At 47.7% G+C, this 27,056-nt stretch overlaps 1 protein-coding gene across 1 annotated transcript in view; it reads left to right on the top strand.

Moving 5' to 3' along the window:
• sno (strawberry notch) overlaps window positions 1-27,056 on the top strand; it is a 276,724-nt gene that overhangs the window by 212,970 nt on the left and 36,698 nt on the right. Inside the window, exon 12 of the mRNA XM_068368814.1 lies at window positions 18,880-19,033. Within this exon, the coding sequence (XP_068224915.1) occupies window positions 18,880-19,033 (154 nt within the window). The remainder of the gene's footprint in view (window positions 1-18,879; window positions 19,034-27,056) is intronic.

Below are 27,056 nucleotides of genomic sequence, written 5' to 3'. Positions count from 1 at the left end.
CCTTTAAAGGTAAGAATAGTGAAAGTGCTTGTGTTAGTGCAGTGGAGGTGGCGACTGACCGAACCTGTCATTACCCTAGGCCTAGACCTCTACCAAGCTCCCAGGACCAAGGGAGAAGGTACGTCGACAACCGAAAGTGGGTGAGAGGTACGTACCCTCGGTCAGCCGTCGCCTCAAACAGCCCTGTTGCCGACTCCCAGGCTGTTCTTGACCGTCACGGAAAAGACGTGTCGGATGTGTTAATTTCTTCTCCGAATTCGCCCAGACGTAAATAGAAGTTTGAAGCGTCAAGACCTACTAAGAAGTGATGGAACCGCGACGAACTGTCAAATTCTTTCTCTCCCGGTTCTAGCAGTTTTGAACCTTGTCCGTCGGAGGATGATTTCGACTCCGTGCCTGTGAAAAGGGCTAAGCCTAAGCCTGCAAGTCAGGATTTTACAGCCGAAGATCCTCCCCCTTCTACGAGTGTTATTCGTCAACCCTCCCCGTCGGGACCGCAAGACCCAGCTGATGTTGCTAAATCCTTTATGTCTGTCATGCAGGAACAACTTTTTACGTTAGTGCAAGCATTTAGCCGCCCTCACGCCCAGTCTGAAAGACGTAAAGACGACTCGTTACCTTTTAAGAAGAGTACTTCTAAGAGAGAACGGAGTTCTCTTAAGAAAACTTTTCCCTCTCTGCGCCAGGATGATGAATGTGCGCTTTCGCAAGGCGATACTTTTTCTTGATACCAGGACGATACGGTTTCTCGTTCTCGATACCAGGACGATACTCTCTCTCGTTCGCGATGCCAGAACGATACTGCTTCTCGTTCTCGATGCCAGGACGATACTGCCTCTCGTTCTCGATGCCAGGACGATACCGCCTCCCGTTCACTATACCAGGACGATACCGCCTCTCGTTCACTACGCCAGGACAATACCGCCTCTCATTCACTACGCCAGGACGATACCGCCTCTCGTTCACAACGCCAGGACGATACCGCCTCTCGTTCACGACGCCAGGACGATACCGCCTCTCGTTCACGACGCCAGGACGATACCGCCCCTCGTTCACGACGCCATGACGATACCTCCTCTCATTCACGACGCCAGGACGATACTGCCTCTCGCTCACGGTGCCAGAACGATACTGCCTCTCGTTCTCGGCGCCAGGGCGATACCAGCCTGCCTCTTCGGGACGATACTGCCTCTCGTTCCAAGGACACTTCTAGCGCTGGGCTCCAGGATGCAAGCCATCTTTTGCAGGACGATTCCTTTGATTTGCCATTGTCGGATTCTAAGGAGCCTTCTTTTCGCTCGAAGGATGTGGCAGATGTGAATCAGGACCTCGAGGAGGTCTCTGATGACAATAATAAACCGGCCGACGCTGCTGGAGATTACTAAGTTCTCTCTCGCTCCCTTCTTGAACTTTTTGGAAAGGAATTCCAACCTGCTGCCCCTCAATCTCCTCAATCCCAATTTAACAGAAAGAAGGCCAAGAAACAGTCGGCCTTCATCAAGATGAAACTGTCGATTTTCGCAAAGAAGGCTCTTGCGAAGATTGATGACTGGATGAAGGAGCGAAGACAAGCAGTTAAGACTTTCTTCTCGTTTCCACCAGCTCGTCTTGCTTCAAAAGCTGGTATGTGGTATGAAACTGGGGAACCTTTGGGTCTGGGAGTGCCGTCCTCCTCCAAGGGTGACTTCTTTGGCTTAGTGGACTCGGCTAGAAGGCATGCTCTCAACTCAGCCAAGGTCATGTGGTCGATGTCGGAGCTGGATCATCTCGTCAAAGGTGTTTTTAGAGCCTTTGAGGTTTTTAGTTTTCTAGACTGGTCACTAGGGACTCTGGCAAGAAAAACTGACCAGATGGAAGGAACTCGGGACCTTACCAGTATTATGTCCTGTATGGACAAGGCCCTCAGAGATGGGGCGAATGAGTTGGCTGCGCTGTTCTCAGCGGGGATCCTAAAGAAGAGAGCCCTGCTTTGCTCTTTTGCTTCAAGGTCTGTTACCATTGCGCAGAAGTCTGAGCTTCTTTACGCCCCCTGTCTCAACATCTTTTTACCGAGTCCCTGGTTAGAGACATTACGCTTTCGCTGGCCCAAAAAGCCACCCAAGACCTATTATCTCGTTCAGCTCGTAAGCCCTTGGCAACCACTCCTCCTTCTTCGAAATGAGAGGAAGAGAAATTCCAGCAGCCCTTTTGGGGCAGGACTACTTCTTCAAGACCAGATTTTAGAGGAAGAAGGCAAGAGTCAGGACCAAGATCTACCAAGGGTTCGTTCAGACCTCGCTCCAGAAAATGAAGTTCGTCTCCTCCAGACAGTAGGCGCAAGACTGTCAGGTTTTTGGCAGTCATGGAAGAGGAGAAGGGCGGACACCTGGTCCCTCTCAGTCATCAAGGAAGGATACAAGATCCCCTTTCTGAAGAAACCTCCTCTCGCAGGTGCTCCGCTGGCCTTAGTAGCCCGGTACACAGATCCGGGGAAACAGAAGACCCTATTAGACCTAGTCGACCAAATGCTAGACAAGGGAGCGATAGAACCGGTTCGGGATCTATCCTCCCCAGGCTTTTACAATCAGCTGTTTCTAGTCCCCAAGAACTCGGGCGGATGGAGACCCGTCCTGGATGTCAGTTCTCTCAACGTCTTTGTGGAGAAGACAAAGTTTTCCATGGAGACGACTCAGTTGGTGCTGGCATCAGTATGTCCAGGGGACTGGATGGTGTCCCTCAACTTGCAGAACGCGTATTTCCATGTCTCCATCCACCCGACTTCAAGGAAGTACCTGAGATTTGTAATGCAGGGCAAGTGCTTCCAATTCAGAGCTCTTTGCTTCGGTCTCAGCACGGCTCCTCAAGTCTTCACCAGGATAATGGCGAATGTGTCAGGCTGGCTGCATCAAGAGGGAATAAGGATATCCTTCTATCTGGACGATTGGCTGATTTGTTCACGATCGAGGGAGAAATGTCTGGAGGATTTACGAAAGACTTTTATGATGGCTCAAGATCTAGGCCTGGTCATCAACAGGGAGAAGTCTCAGATCAAGCCGAATCAGACTATTCTCTATTTGGGGATAGTTCTGAATTCAGTTCTTTTTCGGGCTTCTCCCTCACAGGAAAGACAGACCAAGTGTCTCGAAAAAGTCAGAAGTTTCCTGGACAAGAAGAGGTGCTCAGCGAAGAAGTGGATGAGTTTGCTGGGAACTCTATCCTCCCTCGAACAGTTTGTCTCTCTAGGGAGACTCCATCTAAGGCCTCTACAGCACTTTCTTTCGAAAATGTGGAACAGAAAGATGCAGGAAGACTCCTTTTCCTTCCCCATTCCAGCAGAGGTCAAGAATCTTATGAAGTGGTGGCTGGATCCAGCCTTGTTAGGGGAAGGGATCTCCTTACACAAGAAGAACCCAGACCTAGTGTTGTTTTCAGACGCATCAGAGTCAGGTTGGGGGGCAACACTAGGAAGCAAGGAGGTCTCAGGCTATTGGGAAGGAAATCAGCTGGAATGGCACATCAACAACAAGGAGCTGATGGTCATTTTTTCTGGGGCTAAAGGCCTTCAAAGATTTGGTGTCTGGGAAGATTGTGGAGGTCAACTCAGACAACACCACAGCTCTTGCTTACATCAGAAAGCAAGGGGGGACTCACTCTCTGTCTCTGTTCGAAACAGCAAGGGAGCTCCTTCTTTGGGCGAAGGAGAACAAGATAGGTCTGCTGACGAGGTTTGTTCAGGGACAGAGAAATGTGAGGGCGGACATGCTCAGCAGGAAAGGGCAGGTCCTTCCCACAGAATGGACCCTCAACCAACAGGTCTGTCAGAGTCTCTGGAGGCTGTGGGGAAGACCCCTCATTGATCTTTTCGCCTCCAACTTATCCAAGAGGATCCCCAACTATTGCTCCCTGGTTCCGGACAAGGAGGCGATAGCATTGGACGCCTTTTTGATGGATTGGACAGGGATGGACCCATATGCCTTTTCCCCGTTCAAGATCATCAATCTGGTAGTCTGGAAATTCGCTCTCCTCGATTCTGGACGAATGATCCTGATAGCTCCTTTCTGGCTGATGAGGGAATGTTTTACGGATGTGGTGGACTTGTTGATGGACTTTCCAAGAAGCCTTCCTGCAAGTCCAAAGCTGCTCAGACAACCCCACTTCGAGAGGTATCATCAAAACCCCCTCGCTCTCAATCTGACTGCCTTCAGATTATCGAGAAGCTCGTCAGATCGAGAGGATTTTCAGCGCAAGCTGCGAAAGCTATCGCCAGAGCGAGGAGGGTCTACCAGTCCAAGTGGGAGACTTTTAGGGCTTGGTGTAGGAAGCACTAAATTTCCTCATCCACTACCTCTGTGAGCCAGATTGCTGATTTCTTGTTGTACCTCAGGCAGGACGTTAAGCTGGCTGTGTCCACAATCAAGGGGTACAAAAGTATGCTCGCTTCAGTCTGTCGGCATAGAGGCTTGGACTTGTCTCACGATAAGGACTTACATGACCTCTTGAAGTCTTTTGAGACAACCAAGCAGGTCCAGTTAAAGCGCCCTTCTTGGAACCTTGATGTGGTTCTTAAATTTCTGTGCACCAAGAGATTTGAGCCCATCTCACAAGCTCCTCTTAGGAAGGTTATGAAGAAAACCCTCTTCCTTTTGGCCTTAGCAACAGCTAAAAGAGTCAGTGAAGTCCATGCAATTGAAAAGCAGGAAGGCTTCAATCTGAATGGGGCAGTTTGTGCCTTAAGAATAGACTTCCTCGCCAAGAACAAGAACCCTTCAGAGCCCTGGCCTAGGACCTTTGAGGTTCCTAACTTGACTAACCTAGTGGGTCAAGAGCAAGAGAGGCTCCTCTATCCAGTACGAGCCCTCAAGGCCTACTTGTCTCGCACAAAAAATGTGAGAGGCTCTTCTAGCTCCTTGTGGTGTTCTGTGAAAGATCTTCAGAAGCCCCTTTCCAAGAACGCTTTGTCTTTTTTCCTGAGGGAAGTTATAAGAGAAGCACATCTCTTGTGTGAGGAGGAACACTTTGGACTTTTAAAAGTGCAGGCTCACAAAGTGAGAGCCATTGCGACCTCGCTTGCTTACCGCAAGAACATGTCGGTCAGACAAATTATGGATGCGACATTCTGGAGGAGCAACTCTGTGTTCGCCTCTCATTACCTCAGAGAGGTGAGAGCGGATTATGAGAAATGCTATACTTTGGGCCCATACGTAGCTACGGCTTCTGTATTAGGCAAAGGAGTTACTACCTTCCCTCAACCTTAGTTTTGTATACTTGTGCGTGGGTTGGTGTTTTTAATGGTTGTCTGAGGACTTCGACTTGTGTATAGTCACCTCAGTCTAGTTAGATAATTTTTATCTACTTTGCAAAGGTTAGGTGGTTGGTTTTAGTAAGGTTGCAGTTTTTTATATTGGGCAATAGGTAGTCCTGAAGTCTAGTCAGATTGTTGGTCTCACCCCGTTGACAGACTCGATTGAGTGTTTTCAGCACTGCAGGTCACATCCTGGCTGACACTCCTAAGGGAAAGCGACTCAAGAGGCAGGAACCTTTGAAGTCAGCTACCTTAGCAGGTAAGAAATCAAGGTGTTTTTTATCCTACAACTTTTTTGGTAGTTTCCCCAACGATGTTTACTGTCTATCACCCTCCTCCAAGTGTGTTAATCAGCTATGTATATATAACTGCCAGGTAAGTTCTATTCATAAAAATGGAGTTTTTATGATGAAACAAAGTTTTATGAATACTTACCTGTCAGTTATATATACATTCGAAGGCCCACCCACCTCCCCTCAGGAGACAGGTTGGTCATAGATGAACTGAAGAACAACCGAAAACGGGAATGATTCCTCGTACCACCCATTAAGGGGGGGGGGCAACGAGTAGTAGTGTAGGCCAATCAACTCCTGGCCAATCTCGGCCCTCGAGAGACACTGCTATCTCCCTTAGTGTGGTTCCCCCGTTAGGATAGGTCATACCCCTGCTTATTCACGAGTAAGGGGAAGCCTACAAAGCTGCTAGACCAGGTGGATGCGGCTCCGGTCCGAACCCTGGACAGTCTCAGTGATTCGCTGGGATCAACAAAGGGGCAGGCTCTTCTGGCCGAAGTTCAGACCATGTTGGGGACTGGCGCTCTCCAGGAGGTCCTCGACGGGTCTCCAGGCTTCTTCAGTTGACTTTCTTGTGAGAAAAGACATCTGGAGACCAGTTATCGATCTCTCAGCTCTGAACAAGTTTGTCGAATGGACTGTTGAGCATGGGGACAGCAGACATGGTCATACTATCGATAAGACCACAGGATTTCATGTGTACACTGGATCTAAAGGACGCATACTTCCAGATCCCAATCAATCCGTCTTCAGGGAAGTATGTGAGATTTAACATCGACTAGACATATCAGTTCAAGATGCTGTTTCCGTCTTTCAACAGCACTTCAGGTCTTTATAAGAGTGTTTTCCCTGGTGTCATCTTGGGCTCACAGGTTCAGCATCCCTCTCCTTCGTTACCTGGACGACTGGCTGATCCTTACAGACTCGGTAGCAACCCTCGTTCAGCACCAAGACAAACTTCTGAGGCTTTGCCAAGATCTGGGGATCATGGTAAACCTTGAGACGTCTTCCCACTCAAAGACTGGCATACCTGGGCATGGTATTTGGCACAAAACTGCACAAAGCCTTCCCATCAGATGACAGGATAGCAAGGCTGAGGAAAGTAGCCTGGCCTTTCCTCAGACGAGAACTCCCAGTCCAGAAGTGGCTCTATCTCTTCGGACACCTATCATCCTTGGGCTGTCTAGTTCCCAGCGGTCGCCTGAGGCTTCGATCTCTCAGGTGGCGTCTGAAGTCCAGTTGGAATCAGGCCTTTGATTCCCCGGACATTCTGATTCCCATGGGATCAAATGAAAAGACAGACCTCAGATGTTGGCTGGCAGCCGAGAATCTGCTGAAGGGTGTCAATCTTCTCGTCCCAACTCCCGATTTGTTGCTGTTCTCGGACGCATCAAAGGAAGGGTGAAGGGCCCGTGTGCTGCATCACACAGCCTTAGGCCTTTGGTCAGAGTCCGGAAAGTACCTTCACATAAATCTCTTAGAGAATAAGTCCGTCTTTCTAGCCCTTCAAGAGTTCCACCAGTTTTGGGCGGGCCAAACAGTGGTGGTGATGAGCGACAACACCACGGTAGTGGCTGACATCAAGAAGCAAGGAGGTTCTTATTTGCAGCCCCTATTCCTTCTAGCAGTAGAGATACTAAGATTGGCAAAAGTCTACTTGGTCTCACTATCAGCTTCCTTCATTCCAGGCAAGAAGAATGTGCTTGCTGACAATCAGAGCAGAACATTGCAGATAGTGGGTTCCGAATGGTCATTGGATCATCTAGTAGCCAATGAAGTCCTGACTTTGTGGCGTTTTCCGACTGTGGATCTGTTCGCAACGTCCCTGAACTTCAGCTCCCATTGTACTGCTCCCCAGTCCCAGATCCCAAGATGCATTCCAACAATGGTGGGGCAACATCGGTCAATCTTTCAATGACCTTCATACCTCCGCTATGGCATCACGCAATGGTACCCAGACCTTCTGCTGCTCCTGATGAAGCTACCAAGAGAACTTCCTCCAAGACACAATCTACTCAAACAACCACATGTCAACCTGTACCACTAGGGGTACCTGGGAAAATCTTCAGCCTCAGTCTACCAGGCGAAGTGGAATGTCTTCTGTGGTTGATGTCATGGAAGGGGTCTCAATCCACTCGATCCCACTATTCCATCAATAGCAGAGTTTCTCAGTATTTGCTGGAAGAAATGCACCTTTCAGATTCAGTGGTCAAAGGCTATCACTCAGCCTTGAGCCTTGCCTTTAAACTGAAAGGAATGGACATATCCTCATCGCTTGAACTTTCCCTCCTCGTGCGAAGTTATCAACTTACCTGTCTTCAGTCGGAAGTTAGATCTCTCCCATGGAATGTGGTTCAAGGTCTCTGGTCTGTTAAAGTGACCGCTGTACGATCCATTACGCCAGGCAACAGATCGCCACCTGACTTGGAACACTTGTGTTCCTACTCGCCTTGACATCGGCCAAACGAGTCGGCGACCTTCAAGGTCTCTTACAACGTCGCCCATTCAAAGGGATGGAGAGACGTAAGCTTCAGCTTCGTTCCCGAGTTTGTTACAAAGACTCAGAATTTGGGGATTTTGGATCCTAGTTTTGAATCTTTTTGGATAACTAGTCTCCACTCTGTAACTGTCGACCCAGATCATCTGTTACTATATCCAGTGAGATGTTTAAGGTACTACCTCAAGAGAACAGCAGTAACTCGGCCCAGAGTGCCCTAACTCTTCTTAAGTACGGGCACAATCAAGAGAAGGGTCACAAAAAACACAATCTCTGCATGGATTTTCAAGGTCATTGACTTTGCCCTGAATCCTGACCCTCCTCCAACACATCTTCCCGAAGCTCGTGATGTCAGGAGCGTTGTTACGTCCTTGGCCTTTAAAAAGAACTACTCTGATGCAGGTATTGCAAGCGGTGTCTGGAAACGCCAAACAACATTCACCACCCAGTACCTGCAAGATGTTTAGTACCTCAAGCTCCTTATTGGACAAGTATCAGAAGGTTGAGGACATTTGTTACCCGGGTTTTAGTCTGAGTGAATGAAAAGGAATGGCTAGCGCTTTTCCTTTCTTCATCCTCCCCTCTCTGGGGAAATCAGCTTCCTGAGACATCTGCCCAAGCTGGCCTCAAACCTCTGCAGGTAAACCATCGCTCCCTTGTGTAACCTAGCATTTTTCCAATACTGTTGCATCCCCACATCCTGATGAGGTGATATTGGGAGTGTCTCAGTCTCTTCAATTATTTCCTACAAAACTCAGAATAACGTTTACTTGAAAAGTAACATTGCTAGTTTATCACCACACACAACATGTATAGGCCGTTGACCATGCTTTGCAGGATTAGCTAGGTGTTAGAGTCTCTGCATTCTTGCACAAAATTCTGCACAACAGGGAGTACCCCGGGTAAAGCCAAAAAGCCAGATTGTCAGGGATGTCCACCTTCCTAATGGGTGGGTCATCCCTATAAATAGCGTTGGTTTGTATTCCAGTTACGGAACAAATGACAAATTCGGAAGTAATTTGTATTTTTCCTAACGATACAAACACTAACTATATACACAAAATTGTCCACCAACCCTGTCCCCCTTGAAATCCTGTGTCTAAGCAAAGTGAGCTCAATCACGGGTGTGTGAGTGGGAGTGTTACCAAGCTAACACACACACACGCACACACACACACCCCTCCGCTAACTATCGGGATGGATAGTTAACCCTCGCTAAATTTTAATGGCTTGTCCTTTCAGCTTCACCGAAAGTAATACCCATATAAATGGCTAAGGTTTGTATCGTTGGGAAAAAATGCAAATTACCTCCAAATTTGTCATATTGAAAGCATATAAAAAATCACTACATTGGTGGCTGAGAATGGGATAGATTATGCAGGGGAAAGAAATGCTTACCTTTAAAAAAAAAAATCTTATTTAAACAATTGAGAGAAAAAGTAAATTACATAGTAGAGAAAATACAGTTGTTCCAACACAGTAACTTACCTCAAACTACTTTCATAGGAGTTACCTGGAACCTCCTCTCAAACGACCAGAGTTTTGTGTAGTTCACCCTACTCCCGTTTTCTGTAATGGTAGGCCTAGGCGGAAGGATACTTGCCCTGAGGGCAATGCCGAGGCAGGCCACATGTGAGCTTGGGTCGCGACCTTCAGTAAGTTCTCTGGTCGCGTCATGATATCATCTCGACGCTCCTCACATCTCAGTGCGAACCTTTGTGTTGTGTACCACGTGTTTTACGTTGTGCTCTCCCTTGTGCTTCACGCTTTAGCTTGTGTTTCCTTGTGCTTTCCTTGCGTTCACTTTCTTTTTCCGCTACGTTCCTGTGTCTGGTGGTATTGAGTTAGTGTGAAATGGAGCATACCCGCCGTTGTCCTGGGCCTAGGGCCGGGAAGTCGTGTGGCACGTTTTTATCGAAGCCCGAGGTGGACCCGCATTCCCTTTGTTCCACGTGTAGGGGTAAAGTGTGCTCGCCTTCGGACACGTGTCCCGAATGTGTTACGTGGAGCGAGGTTCAGTGGGTTAAGTTCGGGACTAAGAAGAAGAAGTCTTCGAAGCGGTCTCCCAGGAAGGCTAGTCTTTCTTCTCCTGCAACATCGACTGGCGAAAGGTCGGATAGAGTCCCTTCTTCTTCCCCTACCCAGAGTAGGGGACGAGGTAAGTCGGTTAAGGGGAGGAAGTCAGGGCTTCTTCCCCTGGTAGGTCTTGATTCTGGGGTGTCTGTATCTGTTCAGGCGTGTGTGGGGCCTGAGGGCATGTTTAGTGGACCCTATGTGGAATAAACATGTTCCCTTTTCTTCCCCAGATTCGTGGGTGGACGTTTCAGGTGCCTCCACAGCGAAAGGCGCCCCAGAGAGAGAAGATTCCCCGCAGGAGGATCCCCTTGGATGGAGTCTACCAAGGACGCCGTGCAGGTCGCCGTTGAGGTTGGAAGAAGGTCTGAGCTGCTCCTTTCCTTTCGTGGATCGACCTTCTGCGCCTCCACCACCTTCGTCAGCGGTTCCAGACATGTTTTTGCAGCCTTCAACATTGGGTACGCAACAGGTGTTGAGCAAGGCTCCACCCGTACCACGTTCCCGTTATGGAGAGGGGTCGTACTCGTCCGCAGCTGGGTCTTCTTTGTCGTCGGAGGAGACACAGAAGGAAGAGAGACAGATCCAAACGAAGGCGGTCTGTCTCTAGGTCTCCGTCGAGGTCTCGATCTAGCAGGAGATGGTCTCGTTCCCCGCGAAAGAAGAGCAGGAGGAGTGCCTTCCCGAAGGAACAAGAGGAGTGGGTCCTAGTACCCCGCAGTAAGCTTAAAGACCTTACTACGGTCACAGGCACTGCGGTCAGGCTTACCGGAGACAGTCCTCCTAGAAGGGCCTCCGACAGCCGCAAATCTGCTTCAGCCTCGGACTATAGACCCCCGTTGGAAAGGCGTAGGTCCCCCTCGAAGGTGTCTCAATCCGCCCAGCGGAGGGAGTCGCCTCGAAGGACGGGCAGCCCGTGGAGGTGATCGTCGTGCACGGATCCCTCCGTCGAACACCTTCATGGAGGAGCCCGTCTCCTTGTTGAAAACCCAAAAGACGACGGAGGCCCCCGTCTTTTCTGAAAGGTCCAACCTCGAGCCTAACCAGAGCGGAATTGCCCGTGTCAGCGACACTCCACATCGCAGGACGGAGGAAGTGGATGGTGACCCAGATGATGGACCAACGGAGGACTCCGCGTATAGAAGGGGGATTAACCTTATAAGGAGACATCATAGGATCGAGAAGCCTGTACCTGCGGAGGAAGACGTCTAGCGGTCCGGCCTGAATAGGATTATGGATGAGCCGGTCCAGAAGAAGCCATCCTTAGCCCTGCCTGAAGCGATGGACATTAGGCTGGGATGGTCCTATATCGATAAGGTCGTGAACCGGAACAAGAACACCTCAAAGGGACAGAGTTCCTCCAAGCTCCTCCTGGGCCTTAAGTCTCAGAGCAAGTACTATGCCTTGGAGGGACGCCCTCATGGAGCCAGCAAACTGGAAGACGTGCTGGAAATTTTGGGTCAAGGTACCCCGGAAGACGCCCTGTCTTCTGCATCTATTTTCTTCTCCTAGGCAGAGGCTGTTATGATGGAGGAAATGTCAAAGGACCTTATTAATGTCGCCTCATGGTTGGACTGGTGGGCTCCCAGATTGCAACAGACTCTATGGACCCTGCCAAACGTGATGCCTTGAGGGAGTTAGTCAGCTCGGGGGGCTGCACCCTGAAGTTCCTGACATTCCAGTCCTTATCTCATCCAGCGAACTGGGTGTTAAGATGGAGAGATTCTGTCCTGAAGAATCTCTTAAGAAAATCCCGGACAGGGAAGCCAAGGCTCTTCGGAACCTGACTGTGTGGGACGAAGGACTTTTCCCCCTTAAGAAGATGGAGGAGGTCGTTGAGAAACTAGCTAAGAGGAAGGAGACCGAATTACCGTAACACCAGCCGATGAGAAGGCCTGGGTTTAGAAGACCAGCTTCCGATGCTCCTTCAACTTCTCGCTCTTCCTCTACGCAAGTAAGGAGAGACTCCTCGGCATCTCTGTGGTCGCAGACGACTCATCCCGCCCAAAGGGGAACCAACACGGCTCCTTCCTCGTTTAGAACAGCCTACCCTTCAGGCAGGAGAGGATGTTTAGGACGTTCATCCCGAAGGAGGTAGAGTAAGAGGCCCCTCTTTCCTGCCCAAGCTTCAGGTAGGGGGATGCCTCAGACTAATTTGGCAAGCTTGGAAACTTCACGGTGCAGAATCGTGGACGGTGACGGTTTTAAAGGAGGGCTACAGGCTTCCTTTCCTGGCGGATCCACCTCCCCTTATACTGGCAAGTCAGGCGGAGTGGTTGGCCCCCAAAGACACCTTGAAGAGAGCAGCCTTACAAGAAGTCTCCACTATGTTGGAAAAGGGAGCAATGGAGACGGTTCACCTACCAGGTCTGGGCTTCTACAGTCGGCTCTTCCTGGTAGAGAAGACAACGGGAGGTTGGAGACCAGTGATAGACCTGTCAGCCCTCAAAAAATTCATACGGAAAACAGACTTCAAGATGGACACCCCGAAGTCGGTCCTGGAGTCCTTGAGGGAGGGGGATTTCATGTTATCCATAGACCTCAAGGACGCCTATTTCCAGATTCCAATCCATCCAGCCAGCAGGAAGTTTCTCCGGGTGAGGTGGGACACCCAGATCTTGCAGTTCAGAGCCCTGTGCTTCGGATTCTCCACAGCCCCCCAGGTATTCACGAGAGTATTCACGACGGTCTCCGTTTGGGCTCACGATCGGGGAATCCGTCTAATTCGGTACCTGGACGATTGGTTACTCCTTTCTTCCTCAGAGGAAGTCTTGAAGCAACAGGGCACGGATCTTCTACACTTCTGCAAGACCCTGGGTATCACCATCAACCTGGAAAAATCTCACCTGACCTCAACGAACAAGATGACATACTTGGGCATAGTCCTAGACTCCTTACTGGTCAGAGCCTTTCCGTCGGTAGACAGGCTGAACAGTCTGGACCAGGTCCTTCACCCCTTCTTAGCGGACCAACCCAGAAGGGCAAAGGATTGGCAGAGGCTGATTGGCCACTAAGTGTCTTTGGAGAAGTTGGTCCCTCAAGGGAGACAGAATTTCAGGAGCATTCAGTGGAACCTAAAAGGTCTCTGGGATCAGAGGAGCTCCACCTACAAAATCGTTCCTGTTCTCCCGGAAACAAGACAGGCCCTGGAATGGTGGCAGGATCGTACGAACACACTCAAAGGGATGCCACTGGCTTCCGGGCCTCCGGAACTTCTTCTGTTCACAGACGCCTCAAAGGAGGGGTGGGGAGCCCATCTCCTAGGGAAGACGGCAAGAGGAAGTTGGTCGGAAGTCGAGAAAACCCTGCACATCAATTTTCTGGAGATGAGGGCTGCCCAGGAAGCTTGTCTGCACTTTGGGTCTCTCCTAAAAGGAAATACAGTGGCTCTGATGTCGGACAACGCCACAGTGGTGGCGTACATAAAGAAGAAAGGGGGATTGAAGTCGAAGGAGTTGTGCGTTCTCGCAGTGAAAATCCTAAAATGGGCCGAAGAAGAACAAGTCAAGTTGACGGAGAGGTTCATTCCGGGAAAGAAAAATGTACTGGCCGACGGCCTCAGCAGGGTAGGCCAAGTGGTAGGAACAGAATGGTCCCTTCACCCGGAAGTAGCGAAGTTCATCATTCGGATGTGGGGATCTCCAGTAATGGATCTCTTCGCAACAAGGCTGAACGCACAACTTCCCGTATTCTGTTCTCCTATCCCAGACCCAAAGGCAGCATTGGAGGATGCCTTCCAGCACAAGTGGGACAACTTAGACATGTACGTTTTTCCTCTTTTGCTCTGATCAGGCAAGTGCTCAACAGAGTCAGGACAGCCAACCACCTAAATATGACTTTGGTAGTGCCCTGGTGGCCGGAGAGGGAGTGGTTCGCAGATCTAAAAGAACTGGCAATACTCCCTCCGTGGCCTCTTCCAGACAGATCAGACCTTCCAAGGCAGCCACACTTTCTAAGGTTCCACGAGAATCCTCAGTCCCTTCGTCTACACGCCTGGAGGTTATCCAGCGCCTTCTGAGGAGACAGGGATATTCGGCGAAAACAGCAGATAGGATGTCTCGATACCTTAGGCAGTCCTCTACAGCAGTATACCAAGCAAAATGGGCAGCTTTTACAAGGTGGTGTGCCTCAAGAAAAATCAAGCCCTTGGAAGCATCGATCCCCGACATCGCGGACTTTCTCGTCCAACTCAGGGATGAGGTGGGCATGTCTATTCCAGCAGTGAAACGAGTACGGGCCACTCTAGGATAAGTTTTTCTCTTGAAAGCAATTGATCTAGGAGCTTCTAGACATATTTCGATGCTCATCAAGAGTTTTAAGCAGTCCTATCCTCCCTTTTCGTCCAGGGCTCCTCAATGGGACCTGGCTAGAGTACTGGATATGCTTAGTAAGCCCCCCTTCGAGCCATTGAAGGATATAGTGGATAGGAATCTTACGCTTAAAACGGTCTTCTTGTTAGCTTTGGCCTCAGCGAAGAGAGTAGGCGAGATCCATGGGCTGTCCTATGAAGTAGAACATTCAAGGGGTTGGCAAGATGTCTCCTTAAAGTTTGTACCTTCATTCGTGGCCAAAACTCAAAACCTCTCAGTTTGGGACCCTAAGGTTGAGGGCTTCTCCATTCCAGCAATTCCCACATCGGTCAATCAGGATGACCTGAAATTGTGTCCAGTCAGAGCTATAAGGAAATATCTGAAAAGGACGGCCAATCTACGCCCAGGTATAAAGAACCTATTCGTCTCCACAGGCCCAACTAAGAAACAGGTTTCTAAAAACACCATTTCCTTTTGGCTCAGACAGGTCATCATCAAAGCGTACACCAGTGTGGGTCTACCAGTGCCAGGGAGACCCAGAGCGCATGACGTTAGAGGTATTAGTACCTCTCTAGCTTTTGAAAAGAACATGTCAGTAGCACAGATTCTTAGAGCAGGCACCTGGTCAAACCAGTCGACGTTCACGTCTCATTACCTCGAGTGTACGAGGAAGTCCCTAGGTGGGTTTTCGATTGGTACAGTTTTCTCCGCGCTCCAACTGGTTTAACGGCCCAAGATCCAGGTTCAATCGTGGATATCAAGATCATCAGACACAGGTGCGATCTTTTTTATCTTCCCCTTGTCTTTACTTATACAGTGATACCTCGGTAGTCGAACGACTCTATACTCGAACAATTCGGAGTTCGACCAAAATTTTCGAGAAATTTTTGCTGCGGTGCTCGACCAAAAATTCGGTACTCGACCAGCCGAACACGTGACGACCGCATGGGCTTTGTGATGATCGCGCCATCTCGGCCACTCTCGCTTGTTCGGGAAGCATCAGTTCTCTCGAGAGCGTCACTCAGACAACGCGCGATCAGCATTCGTTGTGATTTAGTGATTTTCAGTGCTTTTAATTGCTTTTTTAGCTTTCATAATGAGTCCCAAGAAAGTAATGAGTGTTAAGGGGAAGGAGAAGAGGAAAACAGTGCGAACAACGATCGAGTTGAAGAAGGAAATTATAGCGAAATATGAGAATGGTGTACGAGTGTCCGATTTAGCGGTAGAATACGGAATGGCGAAGTCGACCATTTCTACGTTTTTAAAGCATAAAGAAATGATTAAGAAGGCGAATGTTGCAACGGGAGTTACGGCGGTAACTAAGCAAAGGCCACAAGTGATTGAGGAGATGGAAAAGTTGCTTTTAATATTTATTAAAGAAAAACAGTTGGCCGGGGAAAGTGTTAGTGAAGCGTTCATTTGTGAAAAAGCGTTGCATATCTATGAAGAATTAGTGAAGAAAAGTCCGAGTACCAGTGAAAGTGATTCATTTACATTTAAAGCGAGCAGGGGTTGGTTTGAAAAGTTTCGTAATAGAACAGGTATTCGTAATAGAACAGGTATTCATCATTTTCGAAGAATACTGCAGAGGAGGAAGAAACAATTAACAATAGACCAGTTTTTCACAAAAGAAAAGAAAGCTGCTACATCAAAGCCTGTTTCTCCTCCAAAGAAGAGACAAAGAAGAGAAGAAACCCCTGAAATAGATCTGCCCACCCTTTCATTGGAGAGAGAAACAACTCCTGAAGGAGAACTACCCCGCCACATCATGGAAGGGGACTCTCCTTCCAAGCAGTAACCTCCCCCTTCCATCCTCTCCACATCCATCCCTGTATGCCATCGAACCGCTGCTCAAAGGTATGTTCACTACAGTACAGAAAATGGTTTAAAATTGTTTTATTTTAGTACAGTAAATGGTTTAAAATTGTTTTATAGGATTTTCTGACCAATTTCATACACATTTAGATAATTATTGTTGTTTAGGTACACGTTTTATTAATATTTTGGGCCTGTTCGAGTGCTTGGGAACGGAATAGAATATATACCATTATTTCTTATGGGGAAAAAAAATTCGGTACTCGAACAAATCGGAGGTCGAACACGGATCTCGAACGGATTATGGTCGAGTACCGAGGTATCACTGTATCTTTCTTTCCTTGAGAGCTCGTGACCAGTGGTCCTGCACAACCATGTTCTAATTCTTCAAGCACTACATCACGGATTTTTCGAAGGGCGAGTACTGATACACTAATATGAGCTCTTTGTGTAGTTTATCTTATTATCCAGTTTCTTACCACTTTAGTACCTAGTCCCCTGTCTAGGTACTTGTCATCCCGTCAGTTGGGTCTTAAGGCAGGTAGGCACTCCCACCTCCTAATGTGTAAGTCTCCTATGAAAGTAGTTCGAGGTAAGTTCCTGTGTTGGAACAAATCACAAATTATTAGTAATTTGTATTTTTCCTAACATGCTTACCGAGAACTACTTTCAGGTTATGGCCCTCCCTTCCTTCCCCGAGTGCCTCACTGACCTTTGCTATTCTTCTCTCATAGAACTTACTGAAGGTCGCGACCCAAGCTCACATGGTGCCTGCCTCGGCATTGCCTTCAGGGCACGTATCCTTCCGCCTAGGCCTACCATTACAGAAAACGAGAGTAGGGTAAACTACACAAAACTCTGGTCGATTGAGAGGAGGTTCCAGGTAACTCCTATGAACGTAGTTCTCGGTAAGTATGTTAGGAAAAATACAAATTACTAATAATTTGTGATTTTTTCAAATCCAGCAAAGGCATAGATATCCCCATGCACTTACTAATAATTTGTGATTTTTTCAAATCCAGCAAAGGCATAGATATCCCCATGCACAGCTTCTTGAAGAATTCTTCCTCTAAATATTCAATCTACATATATAAATAAAGACCAACATGAGTGCAAATATTTTGGGCTAAATTCAAAGTGCAAATATTTTGGGCTAAATTCAAATGTAATTTGACGGGGTACTTCAGTTAGAATCAAAGGGATTGTAAAACAATGTTATGTTTTTGACCTATCTCTGCATTCTCACCTTAACACAAGAAAGGGGCCCCTCTCCTTGATTGCATAGTTACACACAAAAGAAATATAAAATACAAAAATCGTTTTTCACAGTACTCTCTCACCAGGTTCCATATGCAAAAGCATATAATAGATTATATAATGTGGATTGAGCTGTATACAACTTTCAAGAGGGCTGCAGACCAAAGAACTGTGAACAAAATTTAAACCTTTTGGAATGGAGGTTTAAAACAAAGCTGCCAGTAGGAGGACACACACACACACTAGAAGCCACACAAGAGCAGATGTGTTCCAAATAGTTCCTGTTAAATGCACAGCTTATATTCATGTTCACTAAACATAACTGTCCGTGATAAGACTACAGATTTATTGATGTTTCAAACACCTTGTTTACTAAGAGAAGTCAAAATTACATATACCCATCCAACTTTACACATGCCCCACCAGTTGCAGATATTAAAAATACCAGGAATAAAACAAATTAAACTAAAACTTTTTTAGGACCTTGTGGCTAATTAAATACAACAATGAAGTAAAAAACATACAAAAAAAAAATGTTTTTTACTCAAACTACCTATCATTATTTGATTTTTTTAACATGAAACGCATTCTTTTTGGAGTGGCTTTCGTTTTGTGAAAATTTTGTGTTACAAGTCACATTTTACATGTAAATCACCTAATTTGTTCCAAACCCTTCAAAAACACCACATTAAATTTTATAATAAAGCTACAGTATAACTAAATGAAATACTGTACAGCCAAATACATTTCAACCTTTCAATATACCTAAACTAACTGTTAATACCTGTAAATTCAGTAGTTGTTAGAACATAATGCAATAATAAATGGAAAATAATACAATACATACAGTAAAATACTGTATATACAAAATATACAGTACCATATGTACCGTACTATTAAAGTTACCCTTACTATTGAGAGATACATTTTCTATTGTGAAAACAACCTGTTTTCTTCAACTTTTTTTAATGGGTGACTTTTATTCATGGCCTGGCTGACAAATCTCTCTTCTCATGAAAAATTTTTCACAATGTGTCAGAAAAATCTTCGCATATCGGTTCGCAGCGTGAAAATGTCGTAAGCAGATTCTTTTGAGAAAAGAGGTATGACCGTTAAAGGATATTATGGTGATTGGTTTCTAAAAGTTGTATGGCCAATTTTTTTCTTTTTAGGGGGGTGGGGGGCGGGGATTTATAACAAGTTTATTAAGACTTAAAAAATTTGTAGCCAACTCTATTGTTATTAAGGTGATTGTATAATTTATTTTACGGTTAAAGTTGTTAGGTTTTTATTTCTTAATTTTGAATTTATATCAGGAAAGAATTACTGTTACAATTGGCAATTTACTTGCAGGGGTGTTGGTGCTATGGAAATTGTGGCTATGGATATGAAGCTTCGTGGAATGTACATAGCGAGACAGTTAAGTTTCCACGGAGTAGGCTTCAGAATAGAAGAAGTTCCTCTGGATGAGGATATTAAACACATGTATGATGAATCTGTGAAGTTGGTAAGTTATTTTCCTTACTTGATTGATGTACTACTGAATATATTTTCATCTTGTGGCATAAGGTATAGTTAGTAATATTTTGATTCAAGTCCTAGAGGATAATTCTCATATGAGAGATTTTACTCAGCCTGGTTAAAGAAATTTATTATTGCATTGTTAATTTTGTTAAGAATAATTATCTTGAATAAAAATGTTTTGTCAGAATGTACTGAAATAGCTTAGGAACTGGTTTTAATGAAGTTGAGATGATACAGAGCAGATTCGATTGGTTTACTGTTTGAAAATGGTAGCCATAGGCTAGCTACTGGAGTTAACTACATAAGCATAGGTATTTAACCTCTTCCCTATGAAGCAGGGGTCCCCGCTCGGGAGCTGTATACAAGAGTTGTGACAATCAGATATATTTTATTATAGCCTGTAATTGCATGTTGTTCCAACACGGAGTACTTAACTAGAACTACTTTCTTAGGACTATCTGGGATCTCTTCCCTAACCGACCAAGAATTTTGCGCAGTTCTCCCTATCTCCGTTTTCCCTTGTCGGGTCCCTCCGTGGCGGATGGATACGTGACCTGAGGCGACCCAGGTTCAGCGAGCGTGGGTGCACTACTAGGTCTTTGTCGCCAGTAAGCATCTGGTCGTGGCGTCGATAACATCTCGCCGCTCTCTCTCACATCCCGTCCAACCCACCATTGTGTTCCACGTGTTCCCTTGTGTTTTCCCGTTCATACCCCTTCCTTGTGTTACTTGTGTTGCTTGTGAATTCCCTTATGGAATCCCAACGTCGTTGTCCCGGGCCCAAGGCCGATAAATCATGCGGGGCATGGCTCTCTAAGTTGGATATCGATCTGCACACTTTGTGCTCCACGTGTCGGGGCAGAGTGTGCTCGCCCACGTCCACATGTCCGGAGTGTGCGTCCTGGCCGGAACTCCAGTGGACTTTATTCGGTACAAAGAAGAAGAAGGCTTCGAAGCGGTCGCTGAAGAAGACTGGCGCGCACTTCAGCTCCTTCAGAGAGTGGTTCCCCTTCCCCTACCCAGAGTCTGATTTTAACAAATCTAATTGCATTGTGCCTACGCAGACGAGTGTGGAGTCTGCTGTTGTGACTGAAGTGCTTTCGGTAAACGAGGTTCTGGTGCCCGTAGGACCTGGTATGGGGGAGGTCAGGAACACCAGCTCCCCCCCCCCCCCCCCATCGTGGCAGTGCTTTTCAGGTATAGCGGTTTCAGGAGGCGATCAAGACAGAGAAAGACGAGCCACATGTTCTTCAGACCCCGACTCCTTTGTGTGGACGGCGCCAAGGACGCCCTTCAGGTCACCCATGCGGCAGGAAGAAGAGTTTTCTGGCTGGTTTGCCTCACCTGAGTCACTACTCACGCCCCCGGTAACACAAATGCAAGCCCCATGTTGGTGGCAGAGGATTCAGAGGACTCGGATGGCTCCTCCTCCTCTTCATCTTCCTCGGACATTACCTCGTCCTCCAGCTCTTCATCGTCGGAAGACTCCAGTGGCCAGGAGATGAGGGGAAAAAAAAAAAAAGTCGAAGATGAAGAAGTCGAGTTCGAACTCAGGCCCCTCTAGGAAGAAGGCCAAAGTTGCAAAGAGGAAGAGTTCCAGAAAGAAGAGGGCAAAAGTAGGTAAGATAGTGTTTCCCCCTCGCGGGTCGAACAGGGCTCTTGCCGCTCCAGTGCCTGCCTCAGCGGCTGCTGGAGCTGTTCCCGTGCCCTTGCCCAGTGTCTCTTCGGCTCCGTCCACGCTTCGGATGCAGCTGTTGGCACACACTATCTTTCCCTTGCCCTTGCCCTTGCCCGGCAAGTCATCAGCTCCATCCGTTCAGCAGAGGCAGCCGCTGGCTCAGCCAGCATTGTTCCCACACCCAAAGTCTCACCGCCTCCATCCAAGCAGCGGATGCAGTCACTGGCAAAGCAGGGCAGTCACTCTCCATGACGGCTACCACCTCCTCGACGGCTTCATCTATGATGGAGGCAGCCGCTCCATCGAGCCGGCCGGATGCCAGGGATATGGACGCCCCCACGGATCCATCCGTGATCAAGGATACAGCCGACACGGAGGATCAAGTAGTAGCGGGCTTAATTGATACGGGAGAATGTTCGCCTGATAAAGTATCCTCGTACAGGAAACTCTTGGCACTGATTCTGCACCACCACAGGATAGATTAGACCAAACCGTCCTCAGAACAGGCCTGGCTTTCGGGTTTGGGTAGGAGGGTAGACAACCCGGTACACCAGAAGACCCTACCGGTGGCCCCTGACGTGTCCCTGGGCATTGACCACGTCGACCGGTTTGTCTCAGGACTCAAGAATTCCCTCGTGGCCCAAGGGTCCTTCAAGCTCCTTTCTTGACTGAGGACCCAGAAGAAATTTTATGTGCCAGACGGACTGCCTGCGGGGCCTCGGACTATGGAAGAAGCCGTCACGGCTCTGAGCCAAGGCAGTGGAGACTACAGGATCCTTACTGCCCCAGTGGTCTTCTCTCAGGCGGAGGACATGTCGCAGGACATCATGAATGTGGCCTCCTGGTTGGATTGGTGGGCATGCACCTTAGTAGGTTTCCAACTCTCCCACAATCTCTCGGTGCCTGAGAATCAAGCACTCTTGCATGAGCTCATACGTTCGCAGGGCAAAGCCATGAAGTTTTTAACATTCCAGTCTTTGACTCAGACAGCAAACTGAGCAAACTGGATCTTAAGAAGGAGGGATACGGTACTTAACAGGCTCGCCCGTAGACTCCCCGAACGTGAGGCCAAATTCCTGAGGAATGCTCCGGTGTGGGGTGAGACCCTGTTCCCACTACAGACGGTTGCAGAAACCATGGAAAGAGTGGGGAAACTGAAAGACTCGGCTGAGCCTAGGCAGCCAGCAGCAAGACGCCCTCCACATAGAAGACCGTTTGTGGACGGGGCCTACCCGCCTACGCCACCAGCTAAACAGGAGGCCCCCTCCCCTTCCTGGCATCAGTCCTCGCGGCCCTCCCGCAGAGGTGGTGCCCCAGCCCAAGCCTCCTTTAGACAGAAATACTCGGGCTCGAGACGAGGTCGCTCAAACCGTCTCCCCAGAAGAAGATAGGAAGAGAGACCCCCTACACCTTCCCACACCACAGGTGGGGGGATGCTTCAAATCACATTGGTAAGCATGGCAAGACAACAGTGCGGACCCATGGACCATGGCAGTTCTCAGGGAGGGATACAGGATTCCCTTCCTGACAGAGCCTCCCCCTCTGATTCCCAAACATCGGGCGGAGTGGCTGCCCCCCAAGGATCACATGAAGAGAGCAGCCTTGCAGCAAGAGGTATCAGCCATGTTGGACAAAGGAGCACTGCAACTTGGCCGGAAATCGTCCCCGGGGTTCTACAGCAGGCTCTTCCTGGTGGAGAAAGCTACGGTGGGTTGGAGACTAGTCATAGACCTCATGGCCCTGAACAAGTTCATCAAGAAGACGTCCTTCGAGATGGACACGCCGAAGTCGGTATTGGCAGCCCTGAGGGAAGGGGATTTCATGATGTCCCTGGACTTCAAGGACGCCTACTTTCAGATCCCCGTACACCCCTCCAGCAGAAAGTTCCTCAGGGTGAAGTGGGAAACCCAGTCTCTACAGTTCAGGACCCTCTGCTTCGGCCTGTCAACGGCTTCTCGGGTATTCACTGTAGTATCCGCCTGGGCACACAAGCAGTGCATCAGGCTGATCATGTATCTCTGCGACTGGTTGCTACTTTCAGCCTCAGAGGCAGCCTTAAAGAAGCAGGGGTCAAAGCTGTTACACTTCTGCAGAGAACTGGGAGTTACTACCAATCTAGAGAAGTCCCAGTTGGTCCCCACCACCGGGATGACATACCTAGGGATGGTCCTGGACTCCCAAGTAGCAAGGGCATTCCCCTCTCAAGAGAGGCTGGACAATCTGGACCATATAATGCGACCATTCCTACCAAATGCACCAATGAGAGCCAAGAATTGTCAGAGACTCGTGGGCCACCTGGTCTCGCTAGAGAAGCTAGTTCCTGAGGGGAGGCTCAAGCTGAGGCCTGTCCAATGGAATCTGAAGGACCTCTGGTCACCGGGAGACCCGCCTCAGTCCTTAGTCATGATGACTCCAGCCACCAGGAACATGCTCCTTTGGTGGTCCGACAGGGCGAACACCCTACGGGGTGTGCCGTTCGCGTCCCCTCCTCCAGAGATGTTGCTCTTCACGGACGCATCAAAGGAGGGCTGGGGAGCCCATTTGCTCGAAGAGACAGCAGAGAGGAAATGGTCCCCGGAGGAGAAGCTCCTCCACATAAACCTGCTTGAGCTCATGGCGGTTCAAAAGGCCCTCGCAATATTCGCCCATCGACTACGAGGAAACACAATAGCCCTCATGTGCGACAATGCCACCGTGGTGGCCTACTTAAAGAAACAAGGAGGTTTGAGGTCAAGGGAGCTGTGCGATCTCACGGCTCAGATCCTGGAATGGCCCGAGAGGAAACACATCATTCTCACAACCAGGTTCATTCCAGGGAAAAGAAACATTCTAGCCGACGGCCTCAGCAGAGCAGGGCAAGTAGTGGAGTCGGAGTGGTCCCTACACCCACAAGTGGCCCAGAAGGTCCTACATTTTGTGTGGCTCACCGGTGATTGACCTGTTCGCCACAAGGCTGAACACACAGCTCCCTGTGTTCTGTTCTCCTGTGCCAGACCCGACAGCAGCGTTCGAGGACGCCTTCCAGCACTCTTGGGACGGACTCGACGCGTATGCCTTTCCCCCTTCGGGATTCTCAGGCAGGTGCTCAACAGACTCAGACAATCAAGGGCTACAATGATAACTTTGGTAGCGCCCTGGTGGCCGGAGGGGGAGTGGTTCGTGGATCTACAGGACCTGGCCACCTACCCTACCAATAAGGGAAGATCTGCACCAGCCCCACTTTCGGAGGTTGCACGAAAATACTTAGTGCCTCCGGCTACATGCGTGGAGATTATCAAGCGTCTGTTAAGGAAAGAAGGATACTCTGAGAAGACAGCTTCAAGCATGTCAGGGTATCTTCGGAAGTCCTCGAGCGTGGTGTACCAGGCTAAGTGGGCCACGTTTGTGAAGTGGTGTGCCATGCAGAATCTGAGGCCCCTGGATGCATCAGTCCACAAGATTGCAGACTTCATTGTCCAACTGAGGTACGACCTGGGGGTCTCCATTCCAGCCATCAAGGGGGTCCAAGCGGCCCTGGGGCAGGTCTTTCAACTCAGAGGCATCAACCTGGGGGCATCTCGCCAGATTTCCATGCTCATCAGAAGTTTCGAGCAGTCTTGTTCCCCTCGCGCCTCTCGGGTCCCGCAGTGGGACGTGGCCAAGGTTCTCAAGGTTCTGACAAGGCCTCCCTTCGAACCCCTCAAGGATATCCTAGATAAAGACCTCACCCTCAAGACAGTGTTCTTGTTGGCTCTGGCCTCAGCCAAGCGCATGAGTGAGCTCCACGGCTTGTCATTCGAGGTCTCGCACTCGAAAGGGTGGAAGGACTTGTACTTTAAGTTTCTGCCTGAATTTGTGGCTAAAACACAGAACCCAGCCATTGCAGATCCGAGGTTCAATGGGTTCTCGGTCCCGGCAATCCCTCACTCGGACAACCCGGAAGACTTGTCAGAACAATCAGAAAATACCTTAGCAGGACAGTCAGACTCCGGCCGGGCATCAACAGTCTGTTTGTGTCCTCAGGCCTAGTAAAGAAGGCAGTGTCTAAGAACACGATCTCCTTCTGGCTTCGGCAAGTCATCAAGAGAACTTACGCCAGTGAGGGGTCCACAATCCCGGGTACCCCACGGCCCCATGATATTAGGGGTTTTAGCACTTCTTTGGCATTTGACATCAACATGGTAGTAGGCCAAATCATGCAAGCAGGCACATGGTCCAGGCAGTCCACCTTTACGGCCCACTACCTGAAAGACTGCTCGAGGAAGTCTCTCTCTCTCTCTCTCTCTCTCTCTCTCTCTCTCTCTCTCTCTCTCTCTCTCTCTCTCTCTCTCTCTCTCTCAAGAGGGTAATAAAAAAGAAAATGATGGATCAATTGGTTAAAAATAATTTGTTTAATATAGGTCAACACGGTTTTGTGCCCGGAAAAAGTACACAAACCCAACTGATAGCACACTATGAAAACATATACAAAAATATGATGAATGAAAAAGTCAGATGTGATCTATCTAGATTTTGCAAAAGCCTTTGACAAGGTAGACCATAATATGTTAGAAAAAAATGAGAAAGCATAATATTGTGGGAAAGATAGGAAAATGGGTAAAAGAATTCCTGCAAAACAAAACAGATAGTGGTTGCAAATGACGAGAAATCGGATGAAGCTCAGGTAATATCTGGTGTGCCACAAGGTACGGTATTAGCTGCACTGCTGTTTGTTATTATGATCTCAGACATAGACTGTGATGTTGAAAACTCTGTAGTGAGAAGTTTCGCCGATGACACAAGAATAAGTAGAAAAATTACTTGTGAGGAAGATAGGAACTCACTACACAGAGATCTAAACAAAATATATGAATGGGCGGAGATAAATAGGATGGTATTTAACTCCAATAAATTCGAATCAATAAATTATGGAAACAGAGAAGGAATGGTACATGCATACAAGGGACCTAATAACGAGACAATCACAAACAAGGAAGCAATTAAAGACCTTGGTGTAATGTTAAATAGGAATATGTTATGCAACGACCAATAGCAACACTGTTGGCTGAATGTAAAGCAAAAATGGGAATGTTATTCAGACACTTTAAAACAAGAAAAGCTGAACACATGATTATGCTTTACAAAACTTATGTACGTAGTACACTCGAGTACTGCGATGTGATATGGTACCCACACTACCAAAAGGATATTGCACAAATAGAGAGTGTACAAAGGTCCTATACTGCTAGAATGGAAGAAGTTAAGGACCTTGACTACTGGGAAAGACTGCAATTTTTAAAACTATACAGTCTAGAAAGAAGAGAACGCTACATGATAATACAAGCACGGAAGCAAATAGAAGGAATTACTGAAAACATCATGGAGCTAAAAATATCAGAAAGAGCAAGCCGAGGTAGATTAATAGTGCCAAAAAATATACCAGGAAAACTAAGGAAGACGCACAGGACATTAATCCACTACGCACCAGCATCGATATCGATAATGCAGCGACTATTTAATGTGCTGCCAGCTCATCTAAGAAACATATCAGGAGTGAGCGTAGATGTGTTTAAGAATAAGCTCGATAAATACCTGAGATGCATCCCAGACCATCCAAGACTGGAGGATGCATTAGCAACTCTGGTGGATATACGAGGTGCCTCACACTGATGGACCTGGGGGAACCCAAACAAAAAATAAGAAAAACTCTCTCTCTCTCTCTCTCCTCTCTCTCTCTCTCTCTCTCTCTCTCTCTCTCTCTCTCTCTCTCTCTCTCTCTCTCTCTCTCTCTCTCTCTCTCTCTCTCTCTTTTTTTTTTTCAGTTGAATCTTCATATTTTCTTGAAAATTATTAAAAAATTTTATATACCATTCAATGTTTCTATTATGGGAATAGTAACGCATCGGAAGGAAATCACTCGATTTGCCTCTTGCTTTCCGCCAGAAGTGTGACATCAGACTTTTTTCTTAAATTTATGGTAAGTTATACTTATCTCATGATAAATGATACAGACCACTAAAACACTTGATATCGTTACTCGGTGTTTAGATGATGGGAATGCTGTAATAAGATTACTCGGTAACACAATGAAAGGAAATCATTCGGTTTGTCAGCGCTCTTCAGCCAGATACATGACGTCACAAGACACGTGACGTAAACTGTACGAAGAATGACTTGCAACATATATAAATTCATTTTCTTTTTTCTTACAAGAAATTAAAAGAAAATACTAACTTACCAAGCAAAAGTATTTCATTTTTATAATGTAACAGGAAATACATAATTTTTAAGAAAATATTTGTCCTATTAGTATACTTTCTTTAGATAAATATCGATCTATTATCAGAGATTAAATAAAACTAGCGTACTG

This window comes from Palaemon carinicauda, chromosome 3 (assembly GCF_036898095.1).
Source record: "Palaemon carinicauda isolate YSFRI2023 chromosome 3, ASM3689809v2, whole genome shotgun sequence".
NCBI classification, from domain to species: domain Eukaryota; kingdom Metazoa; phylum Arthropoda; class Malacostraca; order Decapoda; family Palaemonidae; genus Palaemon; species Palaemon carinicauda.
The sequence above is the reverse complement of the archived record's forward strand: the minus strand, read 5'-3'. Positions and strand labels throughout refer to the sequence as shown.